Source organism: Bombina bombina, chromosome 2 (assembly GCF_027579735.1).
Source record: "Bombina bombina isolate aBomBom1 chromosome 2, aBomBom1.pri, whole genome shotgun sequence".
NCBI classification, from domain to species: Eukaryota; Metazoa; Chordata; class Amphibia; order Anura; family Bombinatoridae; genus Bombina; species Bombina bombina.
In genome coordinates this window covers 831261189-831276899 of record NC_069500.1, presented here as the reverse complement: position 1 = coordinate 831276899, position 15711 = coordinate 831261189, and the positions used below count along the sequence as shown (strand labels likewise).

Here is a 15711-nt window from a genome sequence, read left to right as displayed (position 1 = left end):
CTGGGCACTTAAAAATGAAGCTTCTGTGGAACAGATTTGCAAGGCTGCCACTAGGTCCTCTTTGCAAACTTTTTCAAAGTTTTATAAATTTGATACTTTTGCCTCAGCTGAAGCTTCTTTTGGGAGAAGGTTTCTTCAAGCGGTGGCACCTTCTGTTTATGTCTACCTGTCTTGTTCCTCCCTTATCATCTGTGTCCTCTAGCTTGGGTTTTGATTCCCAGTAGTAATTGATGATTCCGTGGACTCACCATATCTTAGAAAAGAAAACATAATTTATGCTTACCTGATAAATTTATTTATTTCCGGATATGGTGAGTCCACAGCCCACCCTTTATTTAAGACAGTTATTTTTTCTAAACCTCTACACTTTTGTGTTATCTTCTTTTTCCATTTTTCCTTCGGCCGAATGACTGGGGATTATGGGTAAGGGAAGTGACATATGTAGCTGCTTTGCTGTAGTGCTCTTTCCCTCCTTCTGCTGGCCAGGAGTGATATTTCCACTAGTAATTGATGAGTCCGTGGACTCGCCATATCCGGAAATAAATACATGTATAAGGTAAGCATAAATTATGTTTTTTGTTTAGTAGACAACCCAAAGTATTGATCTAGCCCCATGTTGGTATATTTCACCGCCAAATGCAATAAAATAAAAAAAATTGTTCACTTTTTCACAAACTTTAGGTTTCTCACTCAAATTATTTACAAACAGCTTGTGCAATTATGGCACAAATGGTTGTAAATGCTTCTTTGGGATACCCTTTGTTCAGAAATAGCAGACATATATGGCTTTGGCCTTGCTTTTTGGTAATTAGAAGGCGGCTAAATACCACTGTGCACCACACTTGTATTATGCCCAGCAGTGAAGTGATTAATTAGGTAGCTTGTAAGGTTAATTTTAGCTTTAGTGTAGAGATCAGCCTCCCACCTGACACATCCCACCCCCTGATCCCTCCCTGACTCCCCTCAAACAGCTCTCTGCCCTCCCCTACCTCACAATTGTCACCGCCATCTTAAGTACTGGCAGAAAGTCTGCCAGTACTAAAATAAAAGGCATTTTTTTAAATTTATTTTTGTATAGTTATTCTGCAGTGTTGGATCTCCCCCTCCAAACAGCTCTCTAACCCTCCCCCCTCTACCTAGTTGCTGCCATCTTGGGTACTAGCAGCTGTCTGCCAGTTCCCAGTTATTTTTAAAAAATATGCCTTTTGGTTAATAAATAAATAAAACCCCAATGTTCTGTAGTGTAGCTGCCCCCCTCCCAGATCCCTTGCCCAATCTTGATTCCCCCTTCCACTCCCCCCTCCTCATATAATTTAAGCATTGAATGAAAATGTGGCGCGCGCCTTCTCTGCATCGGTGGGTAAAAAAGGGTATTGCAGTGATGCCTCAATATCGAGGCATCACTGCAATACCCTGAAAGCGGCTGGAAGCGATCATGATCACTTCCAGCGCTTGAAACCCCAGAGGACATGTCAGGCACGTCCTTGGTCATTAACTGACACTTTTTGTAGGCCGTGCCTGATACGTCCTTGGTCGTTAAGGGGTTAAATGTATATGAAACATGAAAAATGTTCTTTTGTGATTCAGACAAAGAATACAATTTTAAAAAAGTTTCCAATGTACTTCTATTATCAAGTTTGCTTAATTCCCATGATCTTCTTTGTTGAAGAGATACCTAGATAGGTCTTTGCAGCACTACATGGCATATAATAGTGCTGCCATCTAGTGCTCTTGCAAATGAATAACATTATTGAAAAACTGCTGCCATATAGCGCTCCAAACATGTGCATGGTTCAATGTTTTATGTCCCTGCTGTTCAACAAAACATACCAAGAGAACAAAGAACATTTGCTAATAGAAGTAAATGATAAAGGTGTTAAAAATGGTCTGCTTTATCTGAGTCATGAAAGAAAATGTTGGGTTTCATGTCCTTTTTTAAAGAAAATATTGTAGTAACCATGTGCTTTCATGACGTGTTCAGCCATAAATAAGAGGAAAGGGAATCGGATACGGACATTGAGTTAATTAAGAGATTGACAACTAATTCATATTTTTACCATAACATGTTTGGGGTGCTACTTCTTTTCCTGTTGGAAATGTTTATAGATAGCCGTTTATGATTTTTTTTTTTAATATTGAACCACATTGCATTTTTCAACAGGATCTAAAGAGTCATTCGGAAGTGAATTTGAGCATTGTGCGCTGTCCCCCGGTTATCACTGCTATCATTCAAAGGCCTGATGTCACCTACCAGCTGGGCTTCTGTGTGGAAGATGGGGTGGTGAGTGAAACGGAGAATATCCAGTTGTGATAAAAAAAGAGAGGGTGAGATTTAGGAAGTGTTTATGAAGAGCTGTCACACACAAGTGTTGTGAGACTGTATGTAGGAGTTTTGTGCTCAAATGATGATATATGATTACATTTGTCGTCATCAATGTATATCAAGAGTGTCTCATAAGAGATCACATACACTGTGTTTTGAGGAAATGTATGTATTCAATAAGGTTAATATGTATGTGAATTGGAGGGAAGGGACATTTATATATTTCTTCTCATCTTTCAGATAGGTCAGAAACATGACAGCCATTGTGTGTTTACATGTACTTCTATGTGTTTTATGCAGATCTGCAGCTTGGTACGTGGGGGTATTGCGGAGCGAGGGGGAATCAGAGTGGGACACCGAATTATTGAGATAAATGGACAGAGTGTGGTTGCAACAGCTCATGAGAAGATCATACAGACCTTGCTGGATGCCACAGGGGAGGTGAGAAGGGGGATAAGGATGTTGACAGAAAAGGGAAATGGTGAGAATAAACATTTATTCAGGGGAACAAATATATATACTGTGTGTGTGTGTGTGTATATATATATATATATATATATATATATATATATATATATATATATATATATATATATATTCAAATTAACAATATACATTACAAACACCTAAAACTATATAAATTTGATTCATAATGCAAAACAATATTGAAAGGAAGGAAAATGTAAATTTAAAGGGACTTCTAATATTTAACCCATGCCCCAGCAATAAGGAGTTTATTGCAGGGGTTTGCACTTATAGGGCTTATCGCTCGTATAACAAGTTATAAGTAAACTCTATTGCTTGTAGGCAATCGCGATTTACGCTAGAATGATTACCGCCACTTCAGAGCTCTAGTTAACTGTTTTGCCAAACATAAATGTTGCACAAAACTCATCAAAAGTACATTACAAAGTATAGTTACACTCATAACACTATTTAATAAAAAATTATTTCACAAAAATATTGCACACAAACGTTATAAAGGCTCAAATATATGAGATCTCTTTAACATTGAGATATATACATGTCTAAAGATGTATATGTATGTATATAGATATGTCTATATATGTGTACACATGTATATGTATTTACAGACATATATACACATATAAATACATATATACACACATATAGGCATATATAAAAGTGTATTGGGGACCTTTGCAGTTAAGAAGATGAAGACATGAAAAAATATATTTCCTTCCATAAGGCAGGGAGAGTCCACAACTTCATTCCTTACTGTTGGGAATACAACACCTGGCCACCAGGAGGAGGCAAAGACACCCCAGCTAAAAGCTTAAATTTTCCTCCCACTTCCCCTAGCCCCCAGTCATTATTTGCCTTTCGTCACTATAGGAGGTGACAGAGAAGTGTTCAATAGTCCTGTAATGGGTATGTTTCCTTAAATAAAAGACTGGCGTTTTAAGTAATCTTGTCAACCTCTCAGTGAGAGTATTGATGAAAGTTAGAGTCTGGAGATGTAGGGAAAGTTTTTCTGCTAACCCATCCAGACTGTCGCCTAACAGCTCCTGAGCAATTAGTGTTGACGCGTTTCACTGCTTGCTGTTACACACTCAAGTCCATGTAAGACTGTCACACCTGAGACAGGTAAAAGGCAAGCGGCCGCTCCAAACTCCAGCTCAGGATGATGACGTCACAGACGCCGCCGTGGTATTGGCAAAATGGGCAAGTAGGGCATGCAGTGACTGGGTGCAATGCCTAAATAGGCAACAAATCGATTGCCACAATCAGCAATACAAAAATGGAAAAAGGCAGCAACAGCATTATGCTTCAAAAAAATTCTTTATTTTCTCTGGTCTCTGATGAAACGCCACTAGGGGGCGTGAAACGCGTCAGACGTTCATTCTGTGTCACATTTGTTTGCCTCAAAGGAAAATAAAGAATTTTTTTTGAAGTATAATGCTGGTGCTGCCTTTATCCATTTTTGTGTCACACCTGAGAGCCTGTGCCTGTTCGACAGCATGGATCCTGGAGGGTAAGACCGTTTTATATATTCACTTTTGCTATACAGGGTCACAGTGTGGCTCCTTTATGCCTCAATAGGATCAAGGGTTAATATCTCCTTCAGGGAGATTATTTGAACAGCTAGGGGTTGTGCTGGACAACCTGTCGAGAGACTCGCTCTCTTGGTGGCTCTGTCCAGATCATCTGTCCCAAGGCACATGCTTCTTGAGACCGTCCTGGGAGATTGTGACTACGGACGCAAGCCTTTCCGGCTGGGGAGCCGTTTGGGGTGCCAAGAAAGCACAAGGGCTTTGGACTCAGGAGGAGTTTTCCCTTCCGATCAATATATTGGAACTCCGGGCAATCTTCAATGCTTTGAAAGGTCTGGTCCCTTCTGGGTTCTTTCCAGTTTATCAGATTCCAATCAGACAATATAACCTTGATTGCCTACATCAACCATCAGGGGGGAACGAGAAGTCCCTTGGCGATGAGAGAAGTATCTCAGATGCTAGAAAGGGCGGAGGCTCACAGTTGTTAAGATATTCAGCGAGTGGGGGACGCCGGAGATAGATCTCATGGCATCCCGCCTCAATACCAAGCTACCCAGGTATGGGTAGAAGTCGAGGGATCCTCAGGCGGAACTGATAGATACCCTATCAGTACCATGGAGGTTCAGACTCATATCTGTGTGGTGGCTTGCATTAAGCAGGAGCAAGCATCAGTTATTCTGATTGCTCCATTGTGGCCGCGAAGGACGTGGTTTGCGGATCTGGTGGGGATGTCCTCATCTCCTCAGTGGAGGTTACCTTGTCGCAGAGATCTGCTGATTCAGGGTCCCTTCGTTCATCAAAATCTATACTCTCTGAGGCTGACTGCGTAGAGATTGAACGCTTAGTCTTAGCCAAGAGAGGGTTTTCTGAGAGAGTTAGTGACGCTCTGGTTCAAGCTTGTAAGCCAGTTACTCGTCGTATCTACCATAAAATGTGGAGGACTTACTTGTACTGGTGTAAAGAGCGTGGCTTTTCCTGGCATAAGGTTGCCAGAATTTTATCTTTTCTCCAGGATGGACTGGAGAAGGGTCTATCTGCTAGTTCCCTGAAGGGACAGATATTGAGCCTGTCGGTGTTACTGGATGTGCAGTCCTTTGTTAAGGCTCTGACTAGGATCAGACCTTTGTTTACATCTGGGCTCCTCCTTGGAGCCTCAATCTTGTTCTTAGTGTTTTGCAGCAGGCTTCATTTGAGCCTATGCATACTGTTGACATTAAATTGTTATCTTGGAAGGTTCTTTTTTTGTTGGCTATTGCCTCTGCACGCAGACTTTCTGAGATTTTTGCTTTGCAATCTTGTTTTCCATGCTGATAAGGCTGTTTTACATAAAAAAAAATAGGGTTCCTCTCTAAGGTGGTGTCTGATCGTAACCTTAATCAGGAAATTCTTATTCCTTCTTTGTGTCCTAATCCTTCTTTAGCGAAGGAACGCTTGCTACACAATCTAGATGTGGTTCGTGCATTGAAGTTCTATCTTCAGGCTACTAAGGAATTCAGACAATCTTCCCCTTTGTTTGTCATCTATACAGGCAGAAGGCTACTACGACTTCCTTATCTTTCTGGTTGAGGAGTGTCATCCGCTTAGCTTATGAGACAGCGGAGTGTCAGCCTCCTGAGAGGATAACGGCTCATTCCACTAGAGCAGTGACTTCCTCCTGGGCTTTTAAGAACGCAGCCTCTATGGATCAGATTTGTAAGGTTGCTACCTGGTCCTCCTTACACACTTTTTCTAAATTTTTACAAGTTTGATGTGTTTGCTTCGGCTGAAGCAGCTTTCGGGAGAGAAGTTTTGCAGGCTGTGGTGCCCTCAGAATAGGGTCCGCCTCTTTTTTGTTTCCTCCCGTTATTCCTTCAGTGTCCTCTGGAGCTTGGGTATAGTTTTCGCAACAGTAAGGAATGACGTTGTGGACTCTCCCTGCTTTATGGAAGGAAAACATAAGTTATGCTTACCAGATAAATTCCTTTCCTTCCTGGCAGGGAGAGTCCACGACCCCGTCCGTAATTTATTTTTGTTGGGCAGAGCCTTTTTTATATTATTTCTTCTGGCACCTTTATACCCTGATGTTTCTCCTACTTTTTCTTATTCCCTCAGCATGATGACTGTCTTTTGCCTACTCCTGGTGGCCAGGTGTTGTATTCCCAACAGTAAGGAATGAAGTCGTTGACTGTCCCTGCCAGGAAGGAAAAGAATTTATCTGGTAAGCATAAAACAAAATTTATGCTTACCTGATAAATATTTTTCTTTTGCGATGTACCGAGTCCACGGATTCATCCTAACTTGTGGGATATTGTCCTTCCTGACAGAAAGTAGCAAAGAGAGCACCACAGCAGAGCTGTCTATATAGCTCCCCACTTAACTCCACCCCCCAGTCATTCGACCAAAGGCCAAGGAAGAAAAGGAGAAACTATAAGGTGCAGAGGTGACTGAAGTTTACATAAAAAAATACTATCTGTCTTGAATAGACAGGGCGGGCCGAGGACCCGGTACATCGCAAAAGAAAGAAATTTATCAGGTAAGCATAAATTTTGTTTTCTTTTGCAAGATGTACCGAGTCCACGGATTCATCCTAACTTGTGGGATACCAATACCAAAGCTTTAGGACACGGATGAAGGGAGGGACAAGACAGGAACCTAAACGGAAGGCACCACTGCTTGCAAAACCTTTCTCCCAAAAATAACCTCTGAAGAAGCAAAAGTATAAAATTTGGAAAAGGTATGAAGCGAAGACCAAGTCACAGCCTTACAAATCTGTTCAACAGAAGCATCATTTTTAAAAGCCCTTGTGAAAGCCACCGCTCTAGTGGAGTGAGCTGTAATTCTTTCAGGAAGCTGCTGTCCAGAAGTCTCGTAAGCCAAACGGATGATGCTTTTCAGCCAAAAGGAAAGAGAGGTAGCTGTAGCCTTTTGACCTCTAAGCTTCCCAGCATAGACAACAAACAAAGAAGATGATTGGCGAAAATCTTTGGTTGCCTGCAAATAAAACTTCAAGGCACAAACCACGTCCAAGTTGTGCAACAGACGTTCCTTCTTAGAAGAAGGATTAGGACACAGAGAAGGAACAACAATTTCCTGATTGATATTCCTGTTAGAAACAACCTTAGGGAGGAACCCAGGTTTGGTACGCAAAACCACCTTATCAGCATGGAAAACAAGATAAGGCGAGTCACATTGTAATGCAGATAATTCAGAAACTCTTCGAGCTGAAGAGATACCAACTAGAAAAAGAACTTTCCAAGATAGAAGCTTAATATCTATGGAATGCATGGGTTCAAACGGAACCCCCTGAAGAACTTTAAGAACTAAATTTAGACTCCATGGCGGAGCAACAGGTTTAAACACAGGCTTAATTCTAACTAAAGCCTGACAAAAAACCAGAATGTCTGGGACATCTGGCAGACGCTTGTGCAACAGAATAGACAAAGCAGATATCTGTCCCTTTAAGGAACTAACGGACAAACCTTTCTCCAATCCTTCTTGGAGAAAAGACAAAATCCTAGGAATCCTGATCTTACTCCATGAGTAGCCTTTGGATTTGCAACAAAAAAAAATATTTACGCCATATCTTATGATAGATCTTCCTGGTGACAGGCTTTCGAGCCTGAATCAAGGTATCTATGACCGACTCAGAGAAACCCCGCTTTGATAAAATCAAGCGTTCAATCTCCAAGCAGTCAGTTGCAGAGAAAATAGATTTGGATGCTTGAATGGACCTTGAACCAAAAGGTCCCGTCTCAGTGGCAGAGTCCATGGTGGCAGAGATGACCTATCCACCAGGTCTGCATACCAAGTCCTGCGTGGCCACGCAGGCGTTATCAAAATCACCGAAGCTCTCTCCTGTTTGATTCTGGCAATCAGACGCGGAAGGAGAGGGAATGGTGGAAACACATAAGCCAGGTTGAACGACCAGGGTACTGCTAGAGCATCTATCAGTACTGCCTGAGTATCCCTTGACCTGGATCCGTAACAAGGAAGTTTTGCGTTCTGACGAGACGCCATCAGATCCAATTCTGGTGTGCCCCATAGCTGAACCAGTTGAGCAAACACCTCCGGATGGAGCTCCCACTCCCCCGGATGAAAAGTCTGACGACTTAGAAAATCTGCCTCCCAGCTCTCCACCCCTGGGATATAGATCGCTGATAGATGGCAAGAGTGAGCCTCTGCCCATCGGATTATCCTGGAAACTTCTATCATCGCCAAGGAACTCCTTGTCCCCCCCCCCCCCCCCCCCCCCGATGATTGATATAAGCTACAGTTGTGATGTTGTCCGACTGAAACCTGATGAATCCGGCCAAAGCCAGCTGAGGCCACGCCTGAAGAGCATTGAATATCGCTGTTAATTCCAGAATATTTATCGGTAGGAGGGCCTCCTCCCGAGTCCACAAACCCTGTGCTTTCAAGGAATTCCAGACTGCACCCCAGCTCAGTAGGCTGGCGTCCGTCGTCACAATAACCCACGCTGGCCTGCGGAATCACATTCCTCTGGACAGGTGATCCTGTGACAACCACCAAAGAAGAGAGTCTCTGGTCTCTTGATCCAGATTTATCTGAGGAGATAAATCTGCATAATCCCCATTCCACTGTTTGAGCATGCATAGTTGGAACTCTTGTGAGAGGAATAAGAGAACTCTTTTTCATGTTCACCTTCCACCCATGAGATCTTAGAAAGGCCAACACTAAGTCCGTGTGAGACTTGGCAAGTTGGAAAGTCGACGCTTGAATTAAGATGTCGTCTAGATAAGGCGCCACTGCTATGCCCCTCAGCCTTAGGACCCCCAGAAGGGACCCTATCACCTTTGTGAAGATTCTTGGCGCCATGGCCAACCCGAAGGGAAGAGCCACAAACTGGTAATGCCTGTCCAGAAAGGCAAACCTGAGGAACTGGTGATGATCTTTGTGGATAGGAATGTGTAAATATGCATCCTTTAGATCCACGGTAGTCATATATTGACCCTCCTGGATCATTGGTAAAATAGTCCGAATGGTCTCCATCTTGAAGGATGGAACTCTTAGGAATTGGTTTAGGATCTTGAGATCTAGAATTGGTCTGAAGGTTCCCTCTTTTTTGGGAACCACGAACAGATTGGAGTAGAAACCTTGCCCCTGTTCTGTTTTCGGAACTGGGCAGATCACTCCCATGGTAAAAAGGTATTCTTTACAGACAATTGAGAAAGATGGAATCTCCCCCTTGGAGGAGAATCTTTGAAATCTAGGAGATACCACTGGGTTACAATTTCTACGGCCCAGGAGTCCTGAAGTCTCTTGTCCAGGCCTGAGCAAAGAGAGAAAGTCTGCCCCCTACTTGATCCGGTCCAGGATCGGGGGCTACCCCTTCATGCTGTCTTAGTGGCAGCAGCAGGCTTTTTGGCTTGTTTACCCTTGTTCCAAGCCTGGTTAGGTCTCCAGGTTGGCTTGGATTGAGAAAAGTTCCCCTCTTGCTTTGCAGCAGGGGAAGAGGAAGGGGGACCACCCTTGAAGTTTCGAAAGCAACGAAAATTATTTTGTTTGGTCCTTGTCTTATTTGACTTATCTTGAGGGAGGGCATGACCCTTCCCTCCAGTGATGTCTGAAATTATCTCTTTCAGTGCAGGCCAGAATAGGGTCTTACCTTTGAAAGGGATGGTCAAAAGCTTAGATTTAGATGACACATCAGCTGACCAGGACTTAAGCCATAACGCTCTTTGCGCTAAAATGGCAAAACCTGAATTCTTTGCCGCTAACTTAGCAAGATGAAAAGCGGCGTCTGTAATAAAAGAATTAGTCAATTTAAGGGCTTTAATTCTGTCCAAAATATCATCTAGTGGGGTCTCCATCTGAAGAGCCTCTTCTAGAGCCTCAAACCAAAAAGCAGCTGCAGTGGTTAACGGAAAAATGCACGCTATAGGTTGAAGAAGAAAACCCTGATGAACAAAAATTTTCTTTAGGAGACCCTCTAACTTTTTATCCATAGGATCAATGAAAGCACAACTGTCTTCAATAGGTATAGTTGTACACTTAGCCGGAGTAGAAATAGTTCCCTCCACCTTAGGGACCGTCTGCCATGAGTCCTTTATGGTGTCAGAAATGGGGAACATTTTCTTAAAAACAGGACGGGGAGCGAACGGAATACCTGGTCTATCCCACTCCTTAGTAACAATGTCTGAAATCCTCTTAGGGACCGGAAAAACATCAGTGTAAACAGGAACCTCTAAATATTTGTCCATTTTACACAATTTCTCTGGAACGACAATAGGGTCACAATCAACCAGAGTAGCTAAAACCTCCCTGAGCAATAAACGGAGGTGCTCTAGCTTAAATTTAAATGCTGTCATATCTGAATCTGTCTGAGGGAACATCTTTCCTGAATCAGAAATCTCTCCCTCAGACAGCAAATCCCTCATCCCTACCTCAGAACATTGTGAGGGAATATCGGATACGGCTACTAAAGCGTCAGAAGGATCATCATTTGTTTTTAACCAAGAGCTACTGCGCTTCCCTTGCAACCCTGGCAGTTTAGATAAAACCTCTGTGAGGGTAGTATTCATAACTGAAGCCATATCTTGCAAGGTGAACGAATTATACGCACTAGAAGTACTTGGCGTCGCTTGTGCGGGCGTAACTGGTTGTGACACTTGGGGAGAACTAGATGGCGAAACCTGATTACCTTCTGTCTGAGAATCATTTAATGCCAAATTCTTATAAGTCAAAATATGCTGTTTGCAATTTATAGACATATCAGTACAAGTGGGACACATTCTAAGAGGGGGTTCCACAATGGCTTCTAAACAAATTGAACAATGAGTTTACTCAGTGTCAGACATGTTTAACAGGCTAGTAATGAAGCAAGCAAGCTTGGAAAACACTTTATTTAATGAAAAAAACACAATTTGCAAAAATGGTACTGTACCTTTAAGAGAAAAAAAGGCATACACAAACTGCAAAACAGGTTAAAATTGCTTCAAACATTCCTAAATATTAACTGTACCCACTAAGCTTTAGAAGGATTGCACCACAAGTAAAAAAGCAATAGACCCCCAAATTAAAAAAACGGATTGATAATTGTCTAAAACCCCCTAAAGCACCTTGCCACAGCTCTGCTGTGGCCCTACCTGCCCTTAGGAAGCGATAATATGGGGTTTAAAGCTTCAATTAGTCCCTCAGAAGACTATCAGGACCTCAGGAGAAGTTGCTTGCTTCTTGTAAATAGGCCCCGCCCACCTCACTTGATGTTGCAAAACTAACAAACCCTGCCTGAAAGCCATGTGGGTTATAAACAACCCCAAAGAACCCTCAAGCAAATGTCCCATAAAACAGAAAACGTTACTCCCAGACACAAAAACGTTTGTCCCAAATTCACATAACAAACTGAGTGCCCACAAAAAATTAACCCTTTATGCAAGCTAGTAAAAACCTGATAACACTAGGATTACTGCTTACCCTTCCCCTAATGGGGACACTGTCAGCCTTTCTGAGTTAACACAGTCTCTGCAGAAAATATGACTGAACATACCTCATTGCTGTATAGCAAGAAACCGTTCCTCACACTGAAGTTTTCCTGTACTCCTCAGCTCATGTGGGAACAGCAGTGGACCTTATTTACACATGTTAAGATCATCCTCCAGGCAGAAATCTTCATCTATGTCCTGCCTGAGAGTAAATAGTACAACACCGGTACCATTTAAAAATAACAAATACTTGATTGAAGATAAAATAAAACTAACAGTTTAACACCTCTTCTCTTTACCCTTCCTGCTTAGAGGCAGCAAAGAGAATGACTGGGGGTGGAGTTAAGGGGGGAGCTATATAGACAGCTCTGCTGTGGTGCTCTCTTTGCTACTTCCTGTCAGGAAGGACAATATCCCACAAGTTAGGATAAATCCGTGGACTTGGTACATCTTGCAAAAGAAATTATGTTCATGCAATATTTATATTTAACAAAGTTTTTAACTATGTATTTACTGTAAATATTTGACATTCCAATGTTCTGCACATAGCACAATATGTTCTTTGTATTTCTAAATATGTATTCTTATATAGATATATATTTTGCCAAAAAACATCTGCTATATGTAGAAATATTTATTTATGAATAAATAGAACATATTCCGTTATTTGAAGACTATTGGAATGAGAAAAAGTCATGTTTTCATGTTGGGTTAGCGCAAATGAGAATATGCAATCGTGTTTGCGCGAGAGTGGGATTTTGGTTTTTTTTTTTTTCTCCATTGACTTTAATGGGGAAACTGAACGCGCATGCGATATTCTAAACTCTCCCGAAACAATATAATAGTCCATTAAAGGGATACTAAACGAAGGAGGGTTCCATACACTAATTACATTTTAAATATATATATATAAATATATATATATATATATATATATATATATATATATATATATATATATATATAAAAATTAAAAATAAACTTTCAAATGTACTTCTATTATCAAAATGTCTTTGTTCTCGTTTGTAAGTAGGCTCAGGAGCATCAATGTGCTACTGGGAGCTAGCTGAACACATCTGATGAGCCAATAACATAGCCACCAATCAGAAGCTAGCTCCCAGCAGTGCACTGCTTCTCCTGAGCCCACCTAGGTATGCTTTTCAACAAAGAATACTAGAAGAATGAAGCAAATTAGATAATAGAACTAAATTGGAAAGTTATTTGAAATTACATACTCTTTCTGAATAATACGTTTAATTTTGACTTTACTGTTTATTTTAAGGAGAAACACTTACTTTACAATATAATGCTCAGTTAAAGGGATACTAAAAAAAAATCACAATTCACAGAGCATGCAATTTTAAGCAACTTTCTAATTTATTCCTATTATCAATTTTTCTTCATTCTCTTGCTATCTTTAATTGAAAAAGCAGGAATCTAAGCTAAGGAGCCAGCCCATTTTTGGTTGAGCACCCTGGATAGCGCTTGCTGATTGGTGGGTACATTTAGCCACCAATCAGCAAGCGCAACTCAGGAGCTGAAACAAAAATGGGCCAGCTCCTAAGCTTACATTCTTGCTTTTTAAATAAAGATAGCAAAAGAACGAAGCAAAATTGATAATAGGAGTAAACTAGAAAGTTGATTAAAATCATGGAAACAATTTGGGTTTAGTGTCCCTTTAAATAAGCTGATGATTTGTCTCTATGCTTGCGTGTTTTTGAGAACCAGGCTCTTGGTTAAGTCTCCTACAGTATGTTATGTACTTCATGTGTGTGTTGTTGCATATCTTATATTTGGCAATATTTGTCTCCTAATCTGTGTTTCTGCCTTTTAGGTGCATATAAAGACCATGCCAGCCTCTACTTACAGACTGTTAACTGGACAGGAAACCCCTCTTTACCTCTGAGGAAATCTCTTGCTCATCTTCAAAAGAGACTATACTGGTCCCACCTTGTGTGGGTTCTCAGGAAGATGTGTGCATGTGTCCTACTGTGTATATCTATCCATACACAAAACCCGCACAGAGTGCCTTTGTATGTTTAATAACTACTTTTTTTTTTTGTGCCTTTGTGGTGTTAACTTGGGGAGCATATGGGGGGCAGAGGGTGCTAGGGATTATACAAAGACTTCACCAGATGATGTAACATGGTGTACGTGGCAAGGGAAAAGTGCAATAAGAAATTATACATTTTATGGCAGTACTGTGTTTCAATGTGCACTGGCCCAGCAGAGATGAAAAGGAAAAGCTATATATATTTTATCAGTATTGTTGAAGAGGGTCTCAATGTCAGAGAATAGCACAGTTGTGGGTAGGTGATGGGGTGACATACAATACTACAATATTGTAAGGAAATACGTGAAGGTATGAACTAAGTGACACAAGAAGTCTAATCTGCAGTGTTTTTAACAAATATACACAAGTACATTGCAAACACTCTTAAAACAATTAGCTTAATTTATGCATGTTTCAGTTTCTATAATCTGACAAAGCTGAATGTTTACAATCTATTTTTTTTTTTTTTTCAAATCAAATGGCTAGCTGCTAGTTATCCCATAATCAGAGTTGGAAATCCTTTCAGCACACTTAAGCGTTTCTTTCACTTTGCCAAGAACACGCCACGTCTCAATCCTATGTTAGTAAAGACCAGTGAAAAAGTAATAAAGCTACATAAAATGTTGATAATTATAACAAAACTGTATACATGTTGCAATTAAAGGGATATTGTTAACCAAGTGTCATCAAAATGAAAGAAAAACAGATACTCTGATTTGTTTCGAGAATTTAATTTTAACACTTGCTATGCGCTGTGTGTTCAACCCCACAAAGAGATTAAACACATAGTTAAAGTATTGCTGGTCCTGAACAGAATCTACCAGTCACCCAATCAGCAGCAGTAGCTGCACAGCTAGGTTGTGCACCTACCCCGGCTGATTGGGTCAGCAGCAGTTTCTGCTTAGGTTCAGCAGTACTCTGGGGCTAACATGCAGTACTTTAATTATGTACTTAATGCCCTTGCTAAAATCACATGCTCTAACAAATTAGAACGTCTAGTTTTTTTATTTGTTTGTTATGGCCATCTGAAGCATAAAAAGGGCATTTTGAATGCTTTTATTTTTATTATTTTTTTTAAAAACACGTTCATGTCCTGAGTAAGTTCTCTGTCCACCAGTAAAACAGGCAGTTGTCCAGTAGGAAGTACAACAGAAATACTGCAGTATTAGCTTCAAATTAAATGTCAAATACTATTACTTCAATTCTTTCCAGGCAAAAACATGACGTGAAAAACGCTGTTCTTTCATAGGCATGATAGAATGTATTTTTTTAATACAATATACCTTTAACTCTTTCACTGTATTTCTGTGCTAATCTATTTGTAAATATCTATTTACATTTCAGTGTTTTTTCATTTTACAGCATAGGGTGATGGAAGGACTCTGGATGCTTATAGCTGGGAGTTTACTGATTTACTGTATGGTAGTGGGGTGTAATGTTTAAAAAGTTTAATTATATTATCACTGAAATATACTATTCACTTTTTGGTTCATTATCTATTAGTCAAGCCCTTAAAGTAACAGTAAAGTCAAAATAAAACTAATGATTCAAAGAGATCAGACAACTTTAATCAACTTTCCAATTGACTTCTATTCTCAAATTTGCTTGTTCTTTTTTTGTATAATTTGTTGTTTATAACTATGTAGAACATTGTTGCACACACTTACTGCCAGATGGCTAAAGATTTGTGCACGCTCCTAAGCTCACCTAGGATTAATCTTTAATACAATTTACAAAGAGAACAAAGTGAAATTGAAACTGGAAATTTGTTTAAAATGTAATGCTGTATTTAATTCATTTAAGTTTAATTTGGTCTTTACGGTCTCTTTAATGTGTCCTTGTACACTTTTAACATCTTAATTATCAAAAAAATAGACCAAAGGGATTTGAGATTTAGTT

The 15711-nt window shown here is 40.5% G+C and overlaps 1 protein-coding gene across 1 annotated transcript in view; it reads left to right on the top strand.

Annotated features, from left to right (window-relative positions):
- Nucleotides 1-15382, top strand: part of APBA3 (amyloid beta precursor protein binding family A member 3) — a 70836-nt gene extending 55454 nt beyond the window's left edge. The window contains exons 9-11 of the mRNA XM_053703131.1: nucleotides 2162-2281; nucleotides 2624-2764; nucleotides 13594-15382. Coding sequence (XP_053559106.1) covers nucleotides 2162-2281; nucleotides 2624-2764; nucleotides 13594-13665 — 333 coding nt within the window. The 3' untranslated portion in view covers nucleotides 13666-15382. The remainder of the gene's footprint in view (nucleotides 1-2161; nucleotides 2282-2623; nucleotides 2765-13593) is intronic.
- Nucleotides 15383-15711: the final 329 nt, after the last annotated feature.